We start from the raw sequence: 15,317 nt of genomic DNA on the forward strand, positions 1-15,317 counted from the left end.
AGTCTGGTTTTCAGAAATTACATAGGCATTTAGAGGGCTAAGTCTGATTCAAAGTTAATGAGAGCGAGGCTTCTAAGTGCCTATGCGACTTTTGAAAATTATATTTAATCACCTAAATCACTTAGGCTTTGCACCGCTGACTGAAACAGTACCCAAATACCTTTAAAAATCTTGTTCTTAGTCTCTTTGTGCCACAGTTCCATATCTATGAAACTGGGATAATTATACTCCCAGTTTGTCAAAGTACAGCTGTGAGAATACAACTCTAAAAGACTGTAAGTTGCTCAGATGGTAATGAAGGTCATATGCATACTTTAAATAGAAAGATCAGAGTTTTTCTAATGATCTGAGTCCTTAACCACCAAATCATAGACTGTAAATAAATACTACTAATTGGAGGTATTCCCCATGTCCCAAGAAATAATATTTCTTAAAAAAGATATATCTGTAAATATGATTTAGGCAGCTTGAATCACTCTAGAAGTATAATTGAACAAGAAAAGATCACAAATTTTTACATTTCAACATGTTTATTAAGAAAAACAGTGAAGAGAAAGCTATTTAAAAATGTGGAGTATAAGGAAAGATGGGTTACACACAAAATGCTTATGAGCACAGAAACAACTCATAGAAACTGCAATATCATTCAAATTAGGAACTAATTTTCAGTTCCCATGCCCCAAGCAGTTAGAAATTGATTGCACAATGGAACCGATGTGCCCTAGCTACAAGGAAAACTATCAGATATAATTAAAATTTATGCATCTCTTCTTTCCTTTCATCAGCCAAATTAGAGCCTTACTGACCCAAGCTCTCCAGAAAGCCAGGTGCTTACTCTCTTACTATGAGGGAAAATGTTGCTAAAATTATAGGGAAGTAACGAAGGCGAGAAAAATAAACAACAAAGCTTCTCAGTCTTCAGTGAAATATGCATCCAGTCCCTCCAGTTCTGTATCTGCTTCTGTGTTTGAAGAAATCGGAATGGAACATGAACTTGTACTTTTCTGACTACTCAGTTTTTGCTGGAAGCTTTCAGGTTCACTTGGTTCTTTCTTCACTTCTCTATCACCACTTAGTAGCTTCTGACTCTCTGTGAAATATTGATTGGGATGATTCAAAGAAAACCCAATATCATCAACCTGTACACAGAAGGAAAGGAAAAGGACTTATTACATGGTATTTCAAAAGATGAATTTTAGATTAGATGAACTCATTCAGTAGCATTAGTCATTTAACTAGTTTAGCTTTTGTTTAAGAACATGGGGGTGTGGGGAAATCACTTTGCTGATAATTGTCTGATTCAATACTATCATGCCAAGGATCTAATTGCAACACAAACCTCCTCCCCCTATATTTTAGGAATAAAAATGATTGTTTTAATATTATTATTAAATATATGATTTTAACATTGTTTTTCTTGTAATGTTGCAGGAACTACAAATAAATGTAAAGAAAACATATAAAGTAACAGAAGTGTGGAAACTACACAGGTTATTACAACTTCACCTGGTGAACCCATCCTACTCTTTACATCCAATTTTTTTCCAATTTTGGGTGGGTGAGCTACAGACTAGGCTAGAGTAAATGGGGCAGAGGGGAACAGAAGTAAGAACAAAGTTTCATGAAACAAATCAGGATTGGCTGTCAATACAAATGTGAGGCCATGGGTAAAACAGTAGATCCACCTCTGTCCATACTCTCACAGTAGCCCTTATTGATGTTGACCACTGACGTGATTTATATATTCAACAAGTCAGCAGGCTTAGGCAGAAGGCCAATGGCCCAATCTTGTCTTTGCTCTACTGGCACTGGGGCTAAGCTGCAAGGACATATGTGATCCAGCTCCAAGGAATCCCAGTGGGCCCGTCCCACATCAAACAGCACATGGGCTTCTGATTAGTTGGAAGAAGGAAGAGAAACTACTATAATGTGCATTCTATTTTATTTTTAATTGTTTCTTAAAGTCAGGCATGTCTTTTCATTCAACTACTAGAACTATGTATTCTGGTTTGTGATTGCTCCTATTAGTTAATTCTCTAGTCAGTTACACAATCTGAAAAAAAGTTAAACAGTCATCAAACATACCAAAACATTAAAAATAATTTTCCTCTATGGGCCTTTCATAGTCTTAAAAGCAAGCTACTCAGCCGTACCCATTTCACAACCTCACTTATAACCCCTATCCCTCTCTTTAGGTGCTTACAAGCTTGAAACATCTACCAAAAAGCTAGATAGTCTTTTAAAAGGAGCATTTAGTCAAGTTGTCCCCAGCATTCACCCTTCACCCCATCATCATCTTTCCACAAGCCACAAGAACTGTTAAAAAGGTCATCAACTTTGGGATCTGGTTAACCAAGGTAGGAGGCCAAATTCTAAAGCTAAGAGCCACCAATTGGGAATTCTTGGCTGCCAATATCCTCCCTTTTTGTACTAGGAAGAGGATGTTGAGGTAAATGCCACAATATCATATGAGAAAAAATTATTTAGGACTTTATAGGACAAAATCAACACTTTAGAGCTCATCTACAAGTCAACGACAAAGCCAATGCAAACATGTAACACTGATGTAATGTGCTCTTTGCATGAAACATTGCTGAATAAGTGCCCAGTCACATTCTGTACTACTTCCAAGTTTTGAAAGGTTTTAAATTAGATTGTATTATAATAATCTAGCCATGATGTGACAAAAGAAGGGATAACTGCAGTGAGGTCCTACATAAGAAAGAAAAGGTCACAACCTCCTTGCCAAATATATGATGAAAAGCAATCTTAGCAAGTGCTACAGTCTCAGTATGTAGGAGCAGCTGGGATTCCAATATGACTGTCAGGTTGAAAATCTTAGAAAAAAAGTAGGGGACATAACCACCTCTCCCCTAATTTGGAGGTCTGATTAATCTTTGATATTTCTTCCAGCTATTTTTCCCATTTGTTAAATTTCATCTCTGTATTACGTGGGTGAATCTTAGCCAGCCTATACCAGAAGGGTCTGAAGAGAGAACTATGGAGCTGTGTGTCTCATCATATTGAAAGCCACTCAACCCAAATCTCTTTACTAGCCTTCCTATTTTATCCTTAGACTCTCAGCTTGTTTTTCTGGATAGTAACTCCTTTTTCTCCTTTTATAAAGAATTAGAACAATCTATGAAGTATCTGCTTGTATCAAAATGAAGCTGGATGATGAGATGCGTAGACTGAGATTTTCAAAGATGACTTCATGATTTACTCATACAACGCCCTTTAAATTCAACTGAAACTTGTAGTCAGCTTTGTAAATCTTAAGGATTATCTCTACAAACTTCTCCTCCTTTTTAAAGTTAAAGAATATTGCTGAGTCTTTCTAGAACTTCATCAGCCGCAGTTTGGACAACTCTGCTTTAAGGAAATTCTGCACTTACGATCTATTACCTTTTTACTGCTTCTTCTCAGTCTACTTCCCAAAAAATAAATTTCCACAAGGATTTTTCTGCATAATAATATACTACTCTGATGACACAAAAATTAATCTGAGAAATTAATGGCTTGTTTGATCCACTAATAAAAAAACAGAAGAACATATTTATATTTCCTTGCTCTGTGTGTTCAGTCAGACTGCTTGGGTTATTCTAAGAAAAATATTTATTTTGTCAGTAACCTAGTCATTTGAAACTTTTAAAAATTGTATCAATAATTCTTCCTTAAAGGTTCATTGTGTCTTCAGAAGTTAACCAACCAGTAATAGACTGAAATTGAATTTCTTCAGCAAGTTTATCAGTTTTATTTACAGATGCAATTAATTCAGCATAAAAGGAAAAAAAACCGTACATGATGTACTGTAAAGAAAAGTAGAGTTTATAATCTATATTGATCCAGTCTGAAGGGCATTTTACTTTAAACAAATCTGTTTATTTCATCTAAAAGATGATACCAAACAATTCCTTGAATTCAACATATTTTCCCTCACGTTGACCTTCACGCAAACATTGGTCTCATATTTCTACTGTAGCAAATGTGGTTTTGAAAGGAAGTGAGGCAACAGTGTTGCACCTCTGGGATCTTTAGGTTTTAATCAAGCAGTTTCCAATGTCAGCTGATAACAAGGCAGCTGGTATTACAAAAAAAAGCCATATGGAACAATCATAGTGCCACAGCAAATGGTATCAATTAACTGTGGTTCAGTTTCAAAAACTTTCACTTAAATGAGATTTGACCACAAAGGACAATGAAAAGCAAACGTACATTTTCCATCCTCCTAGCTTTAAATAAGCAAGAAGATACTGACATTCATTTTCCAAATAAAGTAGGGAACAGAGGTGGTTAAATAAAATTAGAAATAGTAATATTAAAACATCAATATCTGGCAAGTTATAACAAAGATGACAGTTACCTCTATAATTATAATAACATATATTTTTGCTTTCATTTTTAATATCCTGTACTCTAACTACACAGATCTAAAATATTCTGCATTAGAAAGTTCACTAAACAGTTATACTCACAAAAATTTTATTTAAAAAATCAGGCAAGAATAGTAAATATTTACAGGTACTCAGGAATAACGTTTTTCAAAAAAGACACACTAATTTAAAAACAAACTGCTGTAGTACCAATTGTTGAAAAAGCATCACTCGTGCACATTATGTAGGCATTAATTAATATACTTTAATTACTGTTAAAGACATGTTAGCCACTTTATTATTTATCTACATGTTAAAATTGAGGCCTTAAAATATGTTTATTTAAACTGCTCTTGAATTTTGGAATGCAATCTGATTTCAAAGCAACAATCATTTTTATACCACTGTCATTAGGACAGGCTGCCTATAATCTACCAATAATCAATAGTTGATATCACTGTGTTTTTTCTTTAAAATTATTACTACTTGACCACATGCAGCTCAGACCTCTAATTTCTTCGGTAAGAAAATATGCTTCTCCCAATGTCTGAATTAAATATTATTTCTACCGTGACTGTGTAAAGGCATTTCTTTGCATTCTGCTTTTTCTATTTGGGTCTACTTTGCCACGGTTTCTCAATTTCAGTCTTGTATATTTTGTATGACTGACTCATATGGACTTCCTTTAATATAAATAGGGCCCTACTAAACTCACTATGAATTTTGGTCAATTTCACAATCATAGGATTTAAAAAAATCATAAATTTCATGGCCTCAGATACTTAAATCTGAAAGGTCACGGTACTGTAACCATGGGGGTCCCAATCCAACAGAGCATCATGGGGGAGGTCACAAAGCTATTGTAGGGGGTTGCGGTATTGCCACCCTTACTTCTGCACAGTTGCTGGCGGCGGCACTGCCTTCAGAGCTGGATGGCTGCACAGCAGCAGCTGCTGGCAGGGCACCCACCTATGAAGGCAGCACCGCTGCCAGAAGCAGCACAGAAGTGAAGGTGGCATGATATGGGTGGTCCTCACTTTTGTGGGGGGCTGGTTTGGGCTTACAGGTGAACAACATGGGCAACTGCCCAAGGCACCATGGTTGGGGAGGAGTTCCATGGTTAACCCCGCCCCCACCACAGCCAGTCCAAAGCTCCTTTAACTCCCAATATAATTAGGATGCTGAGCCTGGAGCCAGGGAAGGGCAGGGCTGGGGGCGCCCTGGCTGAAGGCTCCTACAGTATGCTGGCCTCCAGCTACTGGTCCTGGCTGGACTGGTGAGGGACGGGACTTCCTCTTCCCCACAGGGGCCACTCTCAGGGCAGACTCACCTTCAGGAACCTCCCCCGGCTGCAGGAACTTCTGCGGCAGTTGACTGCGAGCCCATTTCTGAAGGCAGCCCCACTGGCAGCAGCAGCACAGAAATAAAGATGTCATGGTGTGGTTTTGCCACCTTTACTTTTGCACTGCTGCTGACTGTGGCACTGCCTTCAGAGCTGGGCAGTCAGCCAGCCTCCACCGCTCTCAAACCACCCAGCTCTGAAGGCAGCACAGAAGTAAAGGTGGCAATACTGTAACCCCCACCCCCCACAATAGCCTTGGGAATCCCCGCTCCAAACCCTGTTTTGGGTTGAGACCCCTCGTTTAAGAAACACTGGTCTCCTCTGTGAGACCTCTACAGTATAGAGTAAAAGTATACAAAAGTCCAGATTTCACAAGGAAGACAAGATTTCATGGTCTGTGACATGTTTTTCATAACCATGAATTTGATAGGGCCCTAAATATGAATCAAAAGCCACTACCAACAACAGTCTTAAATGGTAAGTCATAAATGAGAATATGAAATAATTTATTTCAAATTCAAGTAAAAATACTAGTATCCAAATAATCTGCCCAAATTTAGCCAAGTTACAAGCCTCTGAAAAATTGATAGCATGCTCAGTGGTGGCTTGTTAGAGTCTGGCAGCTAAATTCTCTGAAGATTACTTCTCTGGGCATGTTCCATCACTAGGCTACAGGTGCTGAGTAGGACTTTCCCTGAAATTTGTTCTCCTGGTTGCTGGAGCCAGTGTGGCACTAGTTACAGAAACTGAGAGCTAAAAGACTGCCTCATCTATGCTCTCAGTATTTCCACTGTTGGTACTCCAGGCACTGTGGAGGAAAATGAGGAAGCAACCTAATTGGAGCAGAGAGGGATGACTAATGAGAAAAGGGAGTATTTGCAGGAGCCGGAGGGGGAGGGGGAGGCAGAAGTGGGAGGAGGCATGAAGGGGAGATGATGGGGAGGAAGGGAAAGGAGAGGGGAAATGGGGAGGGAGCCAGTGGAGGCATTGTGGCTAAGAGCAGAGAGCTTTGGCGTGGGGCTGGAGGGCATATAGCTGCAGCGGGGGAGGGAGGCAGTGGCCAGGGGACGAGAAGATGGATAGGAATACAGATGAAGGGTGGTAGGATGTAGGACCCCTACAGATGTCAGACATATTAATAAATATTATGAAAACCGTTTTTTCGGATGCATATATCTGATTTTTGTACAGCTTTGCCTCTAACGACGAAAAGTGTTCACTTCTGCCTGGTATCCATCCATTACTTTTGCGGCTGACATTGAATAGACCTATTCCCATACCCTTGGAGTGGCAGCTGAGCTCTATTGATCTATTAACCCCCTTCTTATTGTCTTACTCTGAGGCAGCTCAGTTCTCTTTATTCCAATCCTATTCAGCTACTCTGTTACCCTTCTCTTAATAGGCTTGGTTCTCCTGTGCCTGATGTCTCAGACCAACTACAGTTTTTGTCTGGGGGCATAAAACTTGACTCTTACTTGCCTAAATAGTACTTTCCCTTGTTTTAGGGCCTTTGGCAATGCTTTTTCAGTCTGTTTGCAACACAGTAGAATTAAAATGAAGAAATGATAAGAAAATATAAAGACTCTCATTAGAGATAAATAGCAAGCTGGTCTTCTGCAAACAGTAAGCTGCAAAAGCATGGCCTTTAGGATAGAACAAGGAGTACACAGATTTGGAGAGGGAATATATATAATATATAAATTGGAGCTGTAAGAAAACTATCGTGGGTTTACATCTTCAGACGCCTATCTTGTAAAGTGATATAGGAAAGGAATAGGAACTACAAACTACTTATCCAAGGAAGGGAATATAATTCCGAATAAATTTTAGATATATGCACCGGAGATTTCATAAGAAATAATGGCCCAGTGTTGCCAACTCTCATGATTTATCATGAGTCTTGCAATATTGGCTGGCTATCTTAAAGCTCTGGCTCCCAGATTCTGGTGATTACGGGACAATTTCAGCTTTCATTTAAAAGTAAGTTTCTCACCCCCAGGCTTGCTGAGAAAAGTTTAAAATGTTCCCCCAAGTGTACCCTAATGGCCCAACAACTAGACATCAAATAAAAAGAACCCATAATCAATTATTTTTAAAATATCTGATGATTACAAGCAAATCTTATGAGTTGGGGGGACACCCTGATTCATAGGTTTTTAATGTCTGGGGTTGGAAATATGGAGTGCATTTATGTAAATATCTTTATGGATGAGATCACAGATGAGGCAAGTCAAAAGTAATTTGAATGGTGAAACTAAGAACCTCATCAGATATCACAAGAAACCTGACACCTGTAGGTCTATTTCCCTACTCTGACTCTTTACCAGTCTTCCCAGAAAGAGGAACGGGGAATCTTGGGGAGCTGAGGATTGGGTGGACTCAGGTAACGTGGAACACTACAGATATCATGCACACTTCATGTTTTGCTTTAGTCTGATTTTCTCTCACTATTCTTACCATTGTTTTTACTACAATTTTGGTGGTATTAGTTTGAGAATTCTATGAAGACTATCCTGAAGAGGAGGATCAACTTCCAACATCTAACAAGAGGCTGATGGAAGGGAGGATGGAGCAGTTTAGGATTCTTAGTCAAAAGGACATAGACTAAGGAATCCTCTCTCAAAGGGTGTTCATATTGTTTTCTGGAATACTATCCAATAAATACAGGAGAAACACCTACTTACCATGTTATAGCCCTGGCTGGATGCTCACCAGGATGCTATGTTTGAATCTACCCACTGGATCCCCACATGTTCTTCAGCTTACTTGCCAGAATCTAGGCACTATCTCTGGGTGCTGACTCCCTCTTTAACACACCCGGCCTTTGCGAAAATGGCATCCCGAGCGAACTTGCATTTTGGTGCTCCTGGCCCCTGTGGGTGCCCCCCTCTTGCCCCTGGCTCCCCATGGGCTCCCCACCCTCTCTTCCCCCAACCCCTGCACTGTGCCCCCTTTGTTCCAGTGCTGCTCCCCCACTCCTGCATCACTAATCCCTATACCTCCTTCACTCCCGACCTATGCCCTCCCTCATGCGCATTAACCTCTACCTAACTGTGCTACCTTCACCTAACCCCTGCATTCCTCTCCTGCACCCTAACTCCTGCAGTGTGTCCCATCATTCCTACCCCCTGCCCTCCCCTCCTGTGCCACTAACCCCTGCACTGTGTCCCTCCACCCCAACCCCTGCACTCCCCTCCTGTGCCCCTAACCCTGCACTGTGCCCCTCCACCCCAACCCTTGCATTCCCCTCTTGTGTCCCTAACTCCTGTACTGTGCCCCTCCACCCCAAACCCTGGACCCCTCTCCTGTGCCTGTAACGCCTACACTGTGCCCCCTTCACTCCTATCCCCTGCACTCCCCTCCTATGCCCGTAACCCCTGCACTGTGCCCCCTTCACTCCTACCCCCTGCACTCCCCTCCTGTGCCCATAACCCTGCACTGTACCCCCTTCACTCCTACCCCTGCATTCCTCTCCTGTGACCCTATCCCCTGCACTGTGCCCCTCCTCCCAATCCCTGCATTCCCCTCCTGTGCCCCCTTCACTCCTACCTCCTGCACTCCCCTCCTGTGCCCCAACCCCTGCCTTGTGCCCCCTTCATCCCAACCCCTGCTCCCACCTGTGTCCCTCATCTCTCACTATGCCCGCTTTGCCCCCAACCCCTGCACTCCCCTCCTGCACCCCTTACCCCTGCACTGTGCATGGCCCCTTCACATCAACCTCCACCCCCCTCCTGCACCCCAATATCTGCCCCTCCTGCATCCAGGTCACTTTCCCTACCTGGGTTGTGTAAGGGGAAGGCAGAAGAGCAGCAGCTCCTGATGCTCACATCACAGCACAGCCTCGGTGGGGTAAATGACCTGGATGCAGGGAGCCCTGGGGTCGGTGTTGCGGGGACAGTGTGTGTGTTGAGGGGAGTGTGTGTGCGCCTGAGTGAGTGTCGAGTGCACTTTCTCTTTAAGAAAGCACTCAGGGTCAGGCATCTGAGAGCGTGTTCGGACACAAGCAGTTGCCATCAGACCTAGAGAGTCAGCAGCACACACCGATTCCCCTGTCCAGTCAGCTCAGCTCAGCAAAGACTAGGTACATGGGTGGGGCGGAGGGGGCACCCTGACATCATCCCCACCACCACCACCACCACCACAGCAGGAGGACACTCTCAGTCAGGAGTGGCCAGGGGCTCAGGGAGGGGGGGTGGAGAGGAGAGAAACAGGAGCAGCAGCTGCACATGGCAGTGGAGAAATGGGGGAGGAGGGCCACCCCTGCTCGGGAGGAATCATCTGGCTCAGCTGGCTGTCCAACTGCCCCCGCCCCCCCCCGCAGCTCAGGTACCTCCCCCCGCTCCAGACGCTGCTGTTCTTCCTGCCACCTCCATCACGGCAGGTCAGGGAATCGGCAAACCCACCACATGGCAACTTCTTTGGTGGGCTGCCCTGGGCAACCACCCGTACAGCCCACCCCAAAGGACAGTCCTATGCCTTCCTAAGATAAGGGCCTCTGCAGTCCAACTACCTAGGGCCTGAATCTAGTGCAGAACTCCTCAGAGTTCAAAGCGATGGACCATCTGGATTACTTTGTGATAACTGAAGCAAGTAACACAGGAATTTCTAAACCGATCAAATGAGATATACAGATCTACAGAAAAATTACACAAAACCTGCATGTAAAACCCTTCCTTCAGTGTCCTCACCACTTTGAATGACCATTGGGTTTTGGTCAGTCCTTTTGGTGTCTCAGCACCCTCCTGCCCATTCTTGCCTTTTTGTTCTGGTCAGTGAGAGTTCCTGCTAAAGCAGAACTTGACTTTTTCAATAAAATTCCAGATCTCCATGTCAGATGACACCCTGAGTGGCTTTGAGTCCCTTGTCAGGGGATTTCTTGCTTGGTTACAGCCCATCTTCAGTCTATTCTAGGAACGCTGTTTCCCCTATGTAGCAGCTATGTCATTATTCTATGGTCCTTCCGTAGGGCACACAGTCTCTTCTAATACCTCTTAGATATTCTAGTTCAGGGGTTCTCAATCTTTTTCTGAGGCCCCCCTCGACATGCTATAAAAGCTGTAGGGCCCAGTGGAGGGTGGGGGAGGGCTTTGGGGAAGGGGCCTTGGACATAGGTATAGTTTGACTTCTATTGGGAGTGGGAGGCAGGGACAAGTGGGGCTCGAGCCACCTCCACATGGTGGGGTCCAGGGAGGGAGTGCCACCTCCACCTCCTGTCTCACCTCAGCAGGTCACCCAGTCTGTCGTGATTGGGGGCGGGGGGGAAGACGCGGTGGCCGCCTGCAATCAACAATTATAACTCAAATGTGGGGGGCTTAGCTCAAAAAGTTTGAAAATAGGGTGCAAGGAGGCGGTTGCTGGGGCTGTGTGCACACAGGGTGTGGCTGTGAGTGCAGGAAGAGAGGTGGCTAGGGGATGTGTGCAGGCACGGGGTAGCTCAGGGTGCAGGAAGGTGGGTAGCTGGGGCTGTGTGCAGGCAGGGGGTAGCTGAGGCTGTGTGCACATGGGGTGGCTGTAGGAGCAGGGAGGAGGGTAGCTGGTACTGTATGCAGGCAGGACATAGTTCAGGGAGCAGGGAGAGAGGTATTAGGGGCTGTGTGCTGGGAGGACTGCCCTCCAGTCTCTGTTCCCAGAGGGGTCTGCCAGCCATGGAGCTGTGTCTTCTCACCCAGGGAGCTCTTACTGGCTGCCTCTGTGGGAACAAAGGGGCTGGGAGTGGAGGAACAGCTTCAGCCTGGGCACCAGCAGGAGTGGAGGGAATGCTGCCACTGCCCGCTCCATGGCACCAGCCAGAGCAGCATCTGCCTCGCACTGCCTGGCTCTGGCTTCCTGCCTCTGACCTGGCTGAGGGTGGGGGAGGGGGAGGTGTGGAGCTGTCCCCTGGACTGCCATGCACTTGTGTTGCAGTTTGGGGTGGGCAATGCCCTCCATGCCCCCAACTCTTCCCATGGGCTCAGGGCTTCTGCCCCAAAGGAAGCACCAGGGTTCAGGGCTCTGGACTTCAGCCCTGTGGGTGGTGCCAGGAATTGGGACTGCAGGCCCATGGGGGGTGCCAGGGATCGGGGCTTCAGCCCTGCAGCCCCCTTGAAAGGGCTTGCAGACCCCCGGAGGGCCGCACAGCCCCGGTTGAAAACTGTTGTTCTAGTCCATTATTGAAGTTAAAAAAGGAAAAGTAAAGGTGCAGTACAATTTACAATCAAAATGGCATTCACAACACAGAATGAAATCTGCAGACTAATAGAGACATACGTAGACATGCACTAATTTGTCACAGACCACAAAAGAATTTAAGAGACCGAAGGTGACAGACAGCCAATATATTCATTTAAATAATTACATCCCTGATAAACTTTCTATATTATAGGTGCAGACACTAAGATAAAGCCAGAGGTGTGACATTAATGTATGATTGGATAATGTAAGTATGTAATCTACCACAAAATGTCACGGGAAAGTAAAACAGTGTTAACAAGCAGGGTATAAAAGCTTAGCTTTGAGAGAAAGAGAAACTTGGAACACAGGGACACTTGCAAGCCTGTTCTCCAGATCAATGTATTAACCTTTTCCTTTTTGTGCTATGCTGTCTTGTCTTGTCTAACAAACACTAATTTAGCTTGGTTACTGATCAGTGAGGTGTCAGATAATCTAAATCGAGCCCTAACACACTGTACAAAAATTATACCACTACAGGATTATGAAGTATTAGTATTGTCTAGCGGTGCTTGGAACTTTATGGAATTAAATCATTTAATCCCTTTTTAAAGGCCATTAAAGAGGAAAAGATATTTCAAAGTAGCAACTCGGTGAACAGCCAGTTCAGGACTCATTAAGCCATTCTTTTAGCAGGGCAATAAGAATTTAATCCATTAATTTTACAAAACAGAATTATCTAATTAACAAAAAATGTAATCCACCCGCATGGGCTTCATATCCCAGTAGACTAAAACATTAAACCAATGTAACTACCAAAATCAGTTTCTTTCCTGATGCTGATGACTAAAACAGCAATAAAATCTGGTGACTACATACACATGGAATAAGAAGACATACATGTCAGTCAGACTTTGCAGTGGGGCATTATGACCCAGGGACTTCTTGGTACCCACTGGCAGAGGGCACAGGGGTGCATAGGGTTGCAAGGATCCCCTGAGTCTGGTCTCTACCATAAATGTTCATTGAAGAATGTCACATAAGGTCCCTACTGAAAGCTTTTGTGTCACACAGATCATCACAACTACTGCAAAGTGTATGTACGGATAATATTTAAGGAGTTATGTATATATACTAAAAATTATGTTCTTAAGATCTGTGAGTTGCGGCAGAAGATAATAAAGAAGTTTCTTTCAGGCAAGAGATGCTTATCTACCCTGTCTGACTATATGTAAATTGAGTATTGTATACTTCACAATAAATGCCAATTTACAGTTTGAGCAAAATGCTAATCAAGTGATTGGAAAGTCTCCAGGGGAGATTCCATATAGGAATAAAGAAGCAGTAAGGGGGATTCTGTTTACAAGTGAATCCAGTGGATGTCTGGAACTACATTTGGGGTGCAAAGGCACATGCAGGTATCTTCATGCAGAGGACAAGCTGCCAACTGGCTTGTCTTATGAATGGAGAATCACACCTAGTCTGGCTGGTTAACTCTGGGAGAAAAGCTAACTTTTATTAGACAGGAGAATGTCTCGTTAGTTAAGTTCAGGCTCTAAAAAGCATGTTTTGATTTTATTTTATATATATCCACTTGTTCTTCTCAAGTCCCTGTTCTTTGTTAAACTAACTTTGACTTGTTTTCACTATAAACAAATCTTAGGTCTTATCTACACCTGAGGCTGTGTCTAGGACATGTGTATCTATGTGCTCCAGTGAAAGGCAGGCTGCGTCTATATTCAATGTAGTGTGCAGCTAAGTGAGGCTGTGAAAGGCTCTGGCAATGGAGAGGCAGCAGGGAAAGACTCTGGCTACAGGGAGTGTCTAGTGGAACAGGGGCTGGAACTTCAGAGTGCTGTGGGGTTGGAGTGTGCCTATCGCTTATCTGCAGAGGAACAGCAGAGCCTGCATAGGCTGAGCGGGGAGTGCTTGTGTTGCCTGTGGCTGGTGATGTCACGGAGTAGACTCCGGGCAGGCACAGACAATGTTTTCTCATGTTAATGGCAGGGAATAGTAAAGTGCCTCACAACCCTGAGTACCCCTGGAAAATGTCACAAGCATTCCTCATCTGCATGGCATTGGAGACAGACTAGATCTTTGCTCTGGATTAGGATCGCCTCTCAGGAAGAACTCTCCAGAAAAAGATATTACTCATCCTGTGCAATGACTAGTCCCTTGAGATGTGTCCCCCTATGGGTGCTCCACTTCAGGTGTGCACACGCCCCACACATACACAACTAGAGATTTTCATTAGTAGTGTCTGTTTGACCTGTGCATGCACCCTACACATCTTGCACCCCACACCTAGGCTATATCAGGCTGCATGAGTGAACTGCCCTCAGTTCCTTCTCCATTTCTGAATCCCATAAGGAAATCCCAGTGCAGAGGGGATGGAGGTGGGTAGTGGAGCACACCTAAGGACACATATTTAGAAGAACTACAATTACTGTACAAGGTGAGTAAGTCTCTCTCATCTTTGAGTAGCATTCTTGTAGGAGGCCCACTTCAGGTGACTCCCAAGCAGAATTCCTTTAGGGAGGAGGAAGCTTCAGAATCAAGTCCAGAAGTGAAGAAAGAACTGCACTGCTAACTGCCACATCAGATCAAGAAACACTGACCAGGGCACAGTGCCTGGAGAAGGTAAATATTGAGGACCATGTAGTGGCTCTGCAGATCTCAGATGCTGGGACATTTTTAAGTAAAGCCCAGCTCTATAACATACATTGACTCCCAGAAATTGACAGTCATTGGGTAGAAATAGCAGATGCCTTAAATCTGTGTACAGCCAAAACGAACAGTCTAGGAGGCTTTTGAAATGCTTTAGTTCTATCCAGGCTAATGCCCTTCTGGCATCTAGAGTATGGAAAGAAGTCTCCAGGTTAGACTTACGTGGTTTCAGAAAGAAAACAGGTAAATAAATGATCTGATTCAAATTCAACTCAGACCACATTTTAGGTAGGAACTTGAGTTGTGAATGTAAGGAAACCCAGTCCTTGTAGAATACGGTGAATAGGGTCTGACATTAAGGCCTCACTTTCTCCGAATCTTCGGGAAGATGTAATGGCTACCAAGAAGGCTGTGTTCATAGACAAGTTCAGTACTGAGCATGTTGCCATTGATTCAAAAGGAGGTTTCATGAGACATTTGAGAACTAAACTGAAATCTCAAACTGAAGTGGGGTCTTTATGCAGGAAAAGGTCCTCTTGACCTTTAATGAAACTTACATTTGTAGGATGAGCAAACCCTCAGTTGTGGAATGAAAGGCTCTTATAGCAACCAAATGAACTTGAGGGAACTGTTTGACAATCCTGTTTTGTTTAATTTCAACAGGTAATCTAGAACACATGAAAGCAAGGAAGATTCAAGAACGATTTCCTGGAGTTCACACCAGTGACCAAATCTTCTCCACTTCTGAAGGTATTTCCAGTAGAATCTTTCCAGCTATTTAGTAATAT

The 15,317-nt window shown here is 43.6% G+C and overlaps 1 protein-coding gene across 2 annotated transcripts in view; it reads right to left on the reverse strand.

The window, feature by feature from the left end:
• Positions 1–520: 520 nt before the first annotated feature.
• PRIM2 (DNA primase subunit 2) overlaps positions 521–15,317 on the reverse strand; it is a 319,791-nt gene continuing 304,994 nt past the window's right edge. For both annotated transcript variants that reach the window (XM_050950806.1, XM_050950805.1), the window contains one exon: positions 521–1,139. In XM_050950806.1, the coding sequence (XP_050806763.1) occupies positions 912–1,139 (228 nt within the window). In that variant the 3' untranslated portion in view covers positions 521–911. The remainder of the gene's footprint in view (positions 1,140–15,317) is intronic.

This window comes from Gopherus flavomarginatus, chromosome 4 (genome assembly GCF_025201925.1).
Source record: "Gopherus flavomarginatus isolate rGopFla2 chromosome 4, rGopFla2.mat.asm, whole genome shotgun sequence".
In the NCBI taxonomy this organism is placed as follows: Eukaryota; Metazoa; Chordata; order Testudines; family Testudinidae; genus Gopherus; species Gopherus flavomarginatus.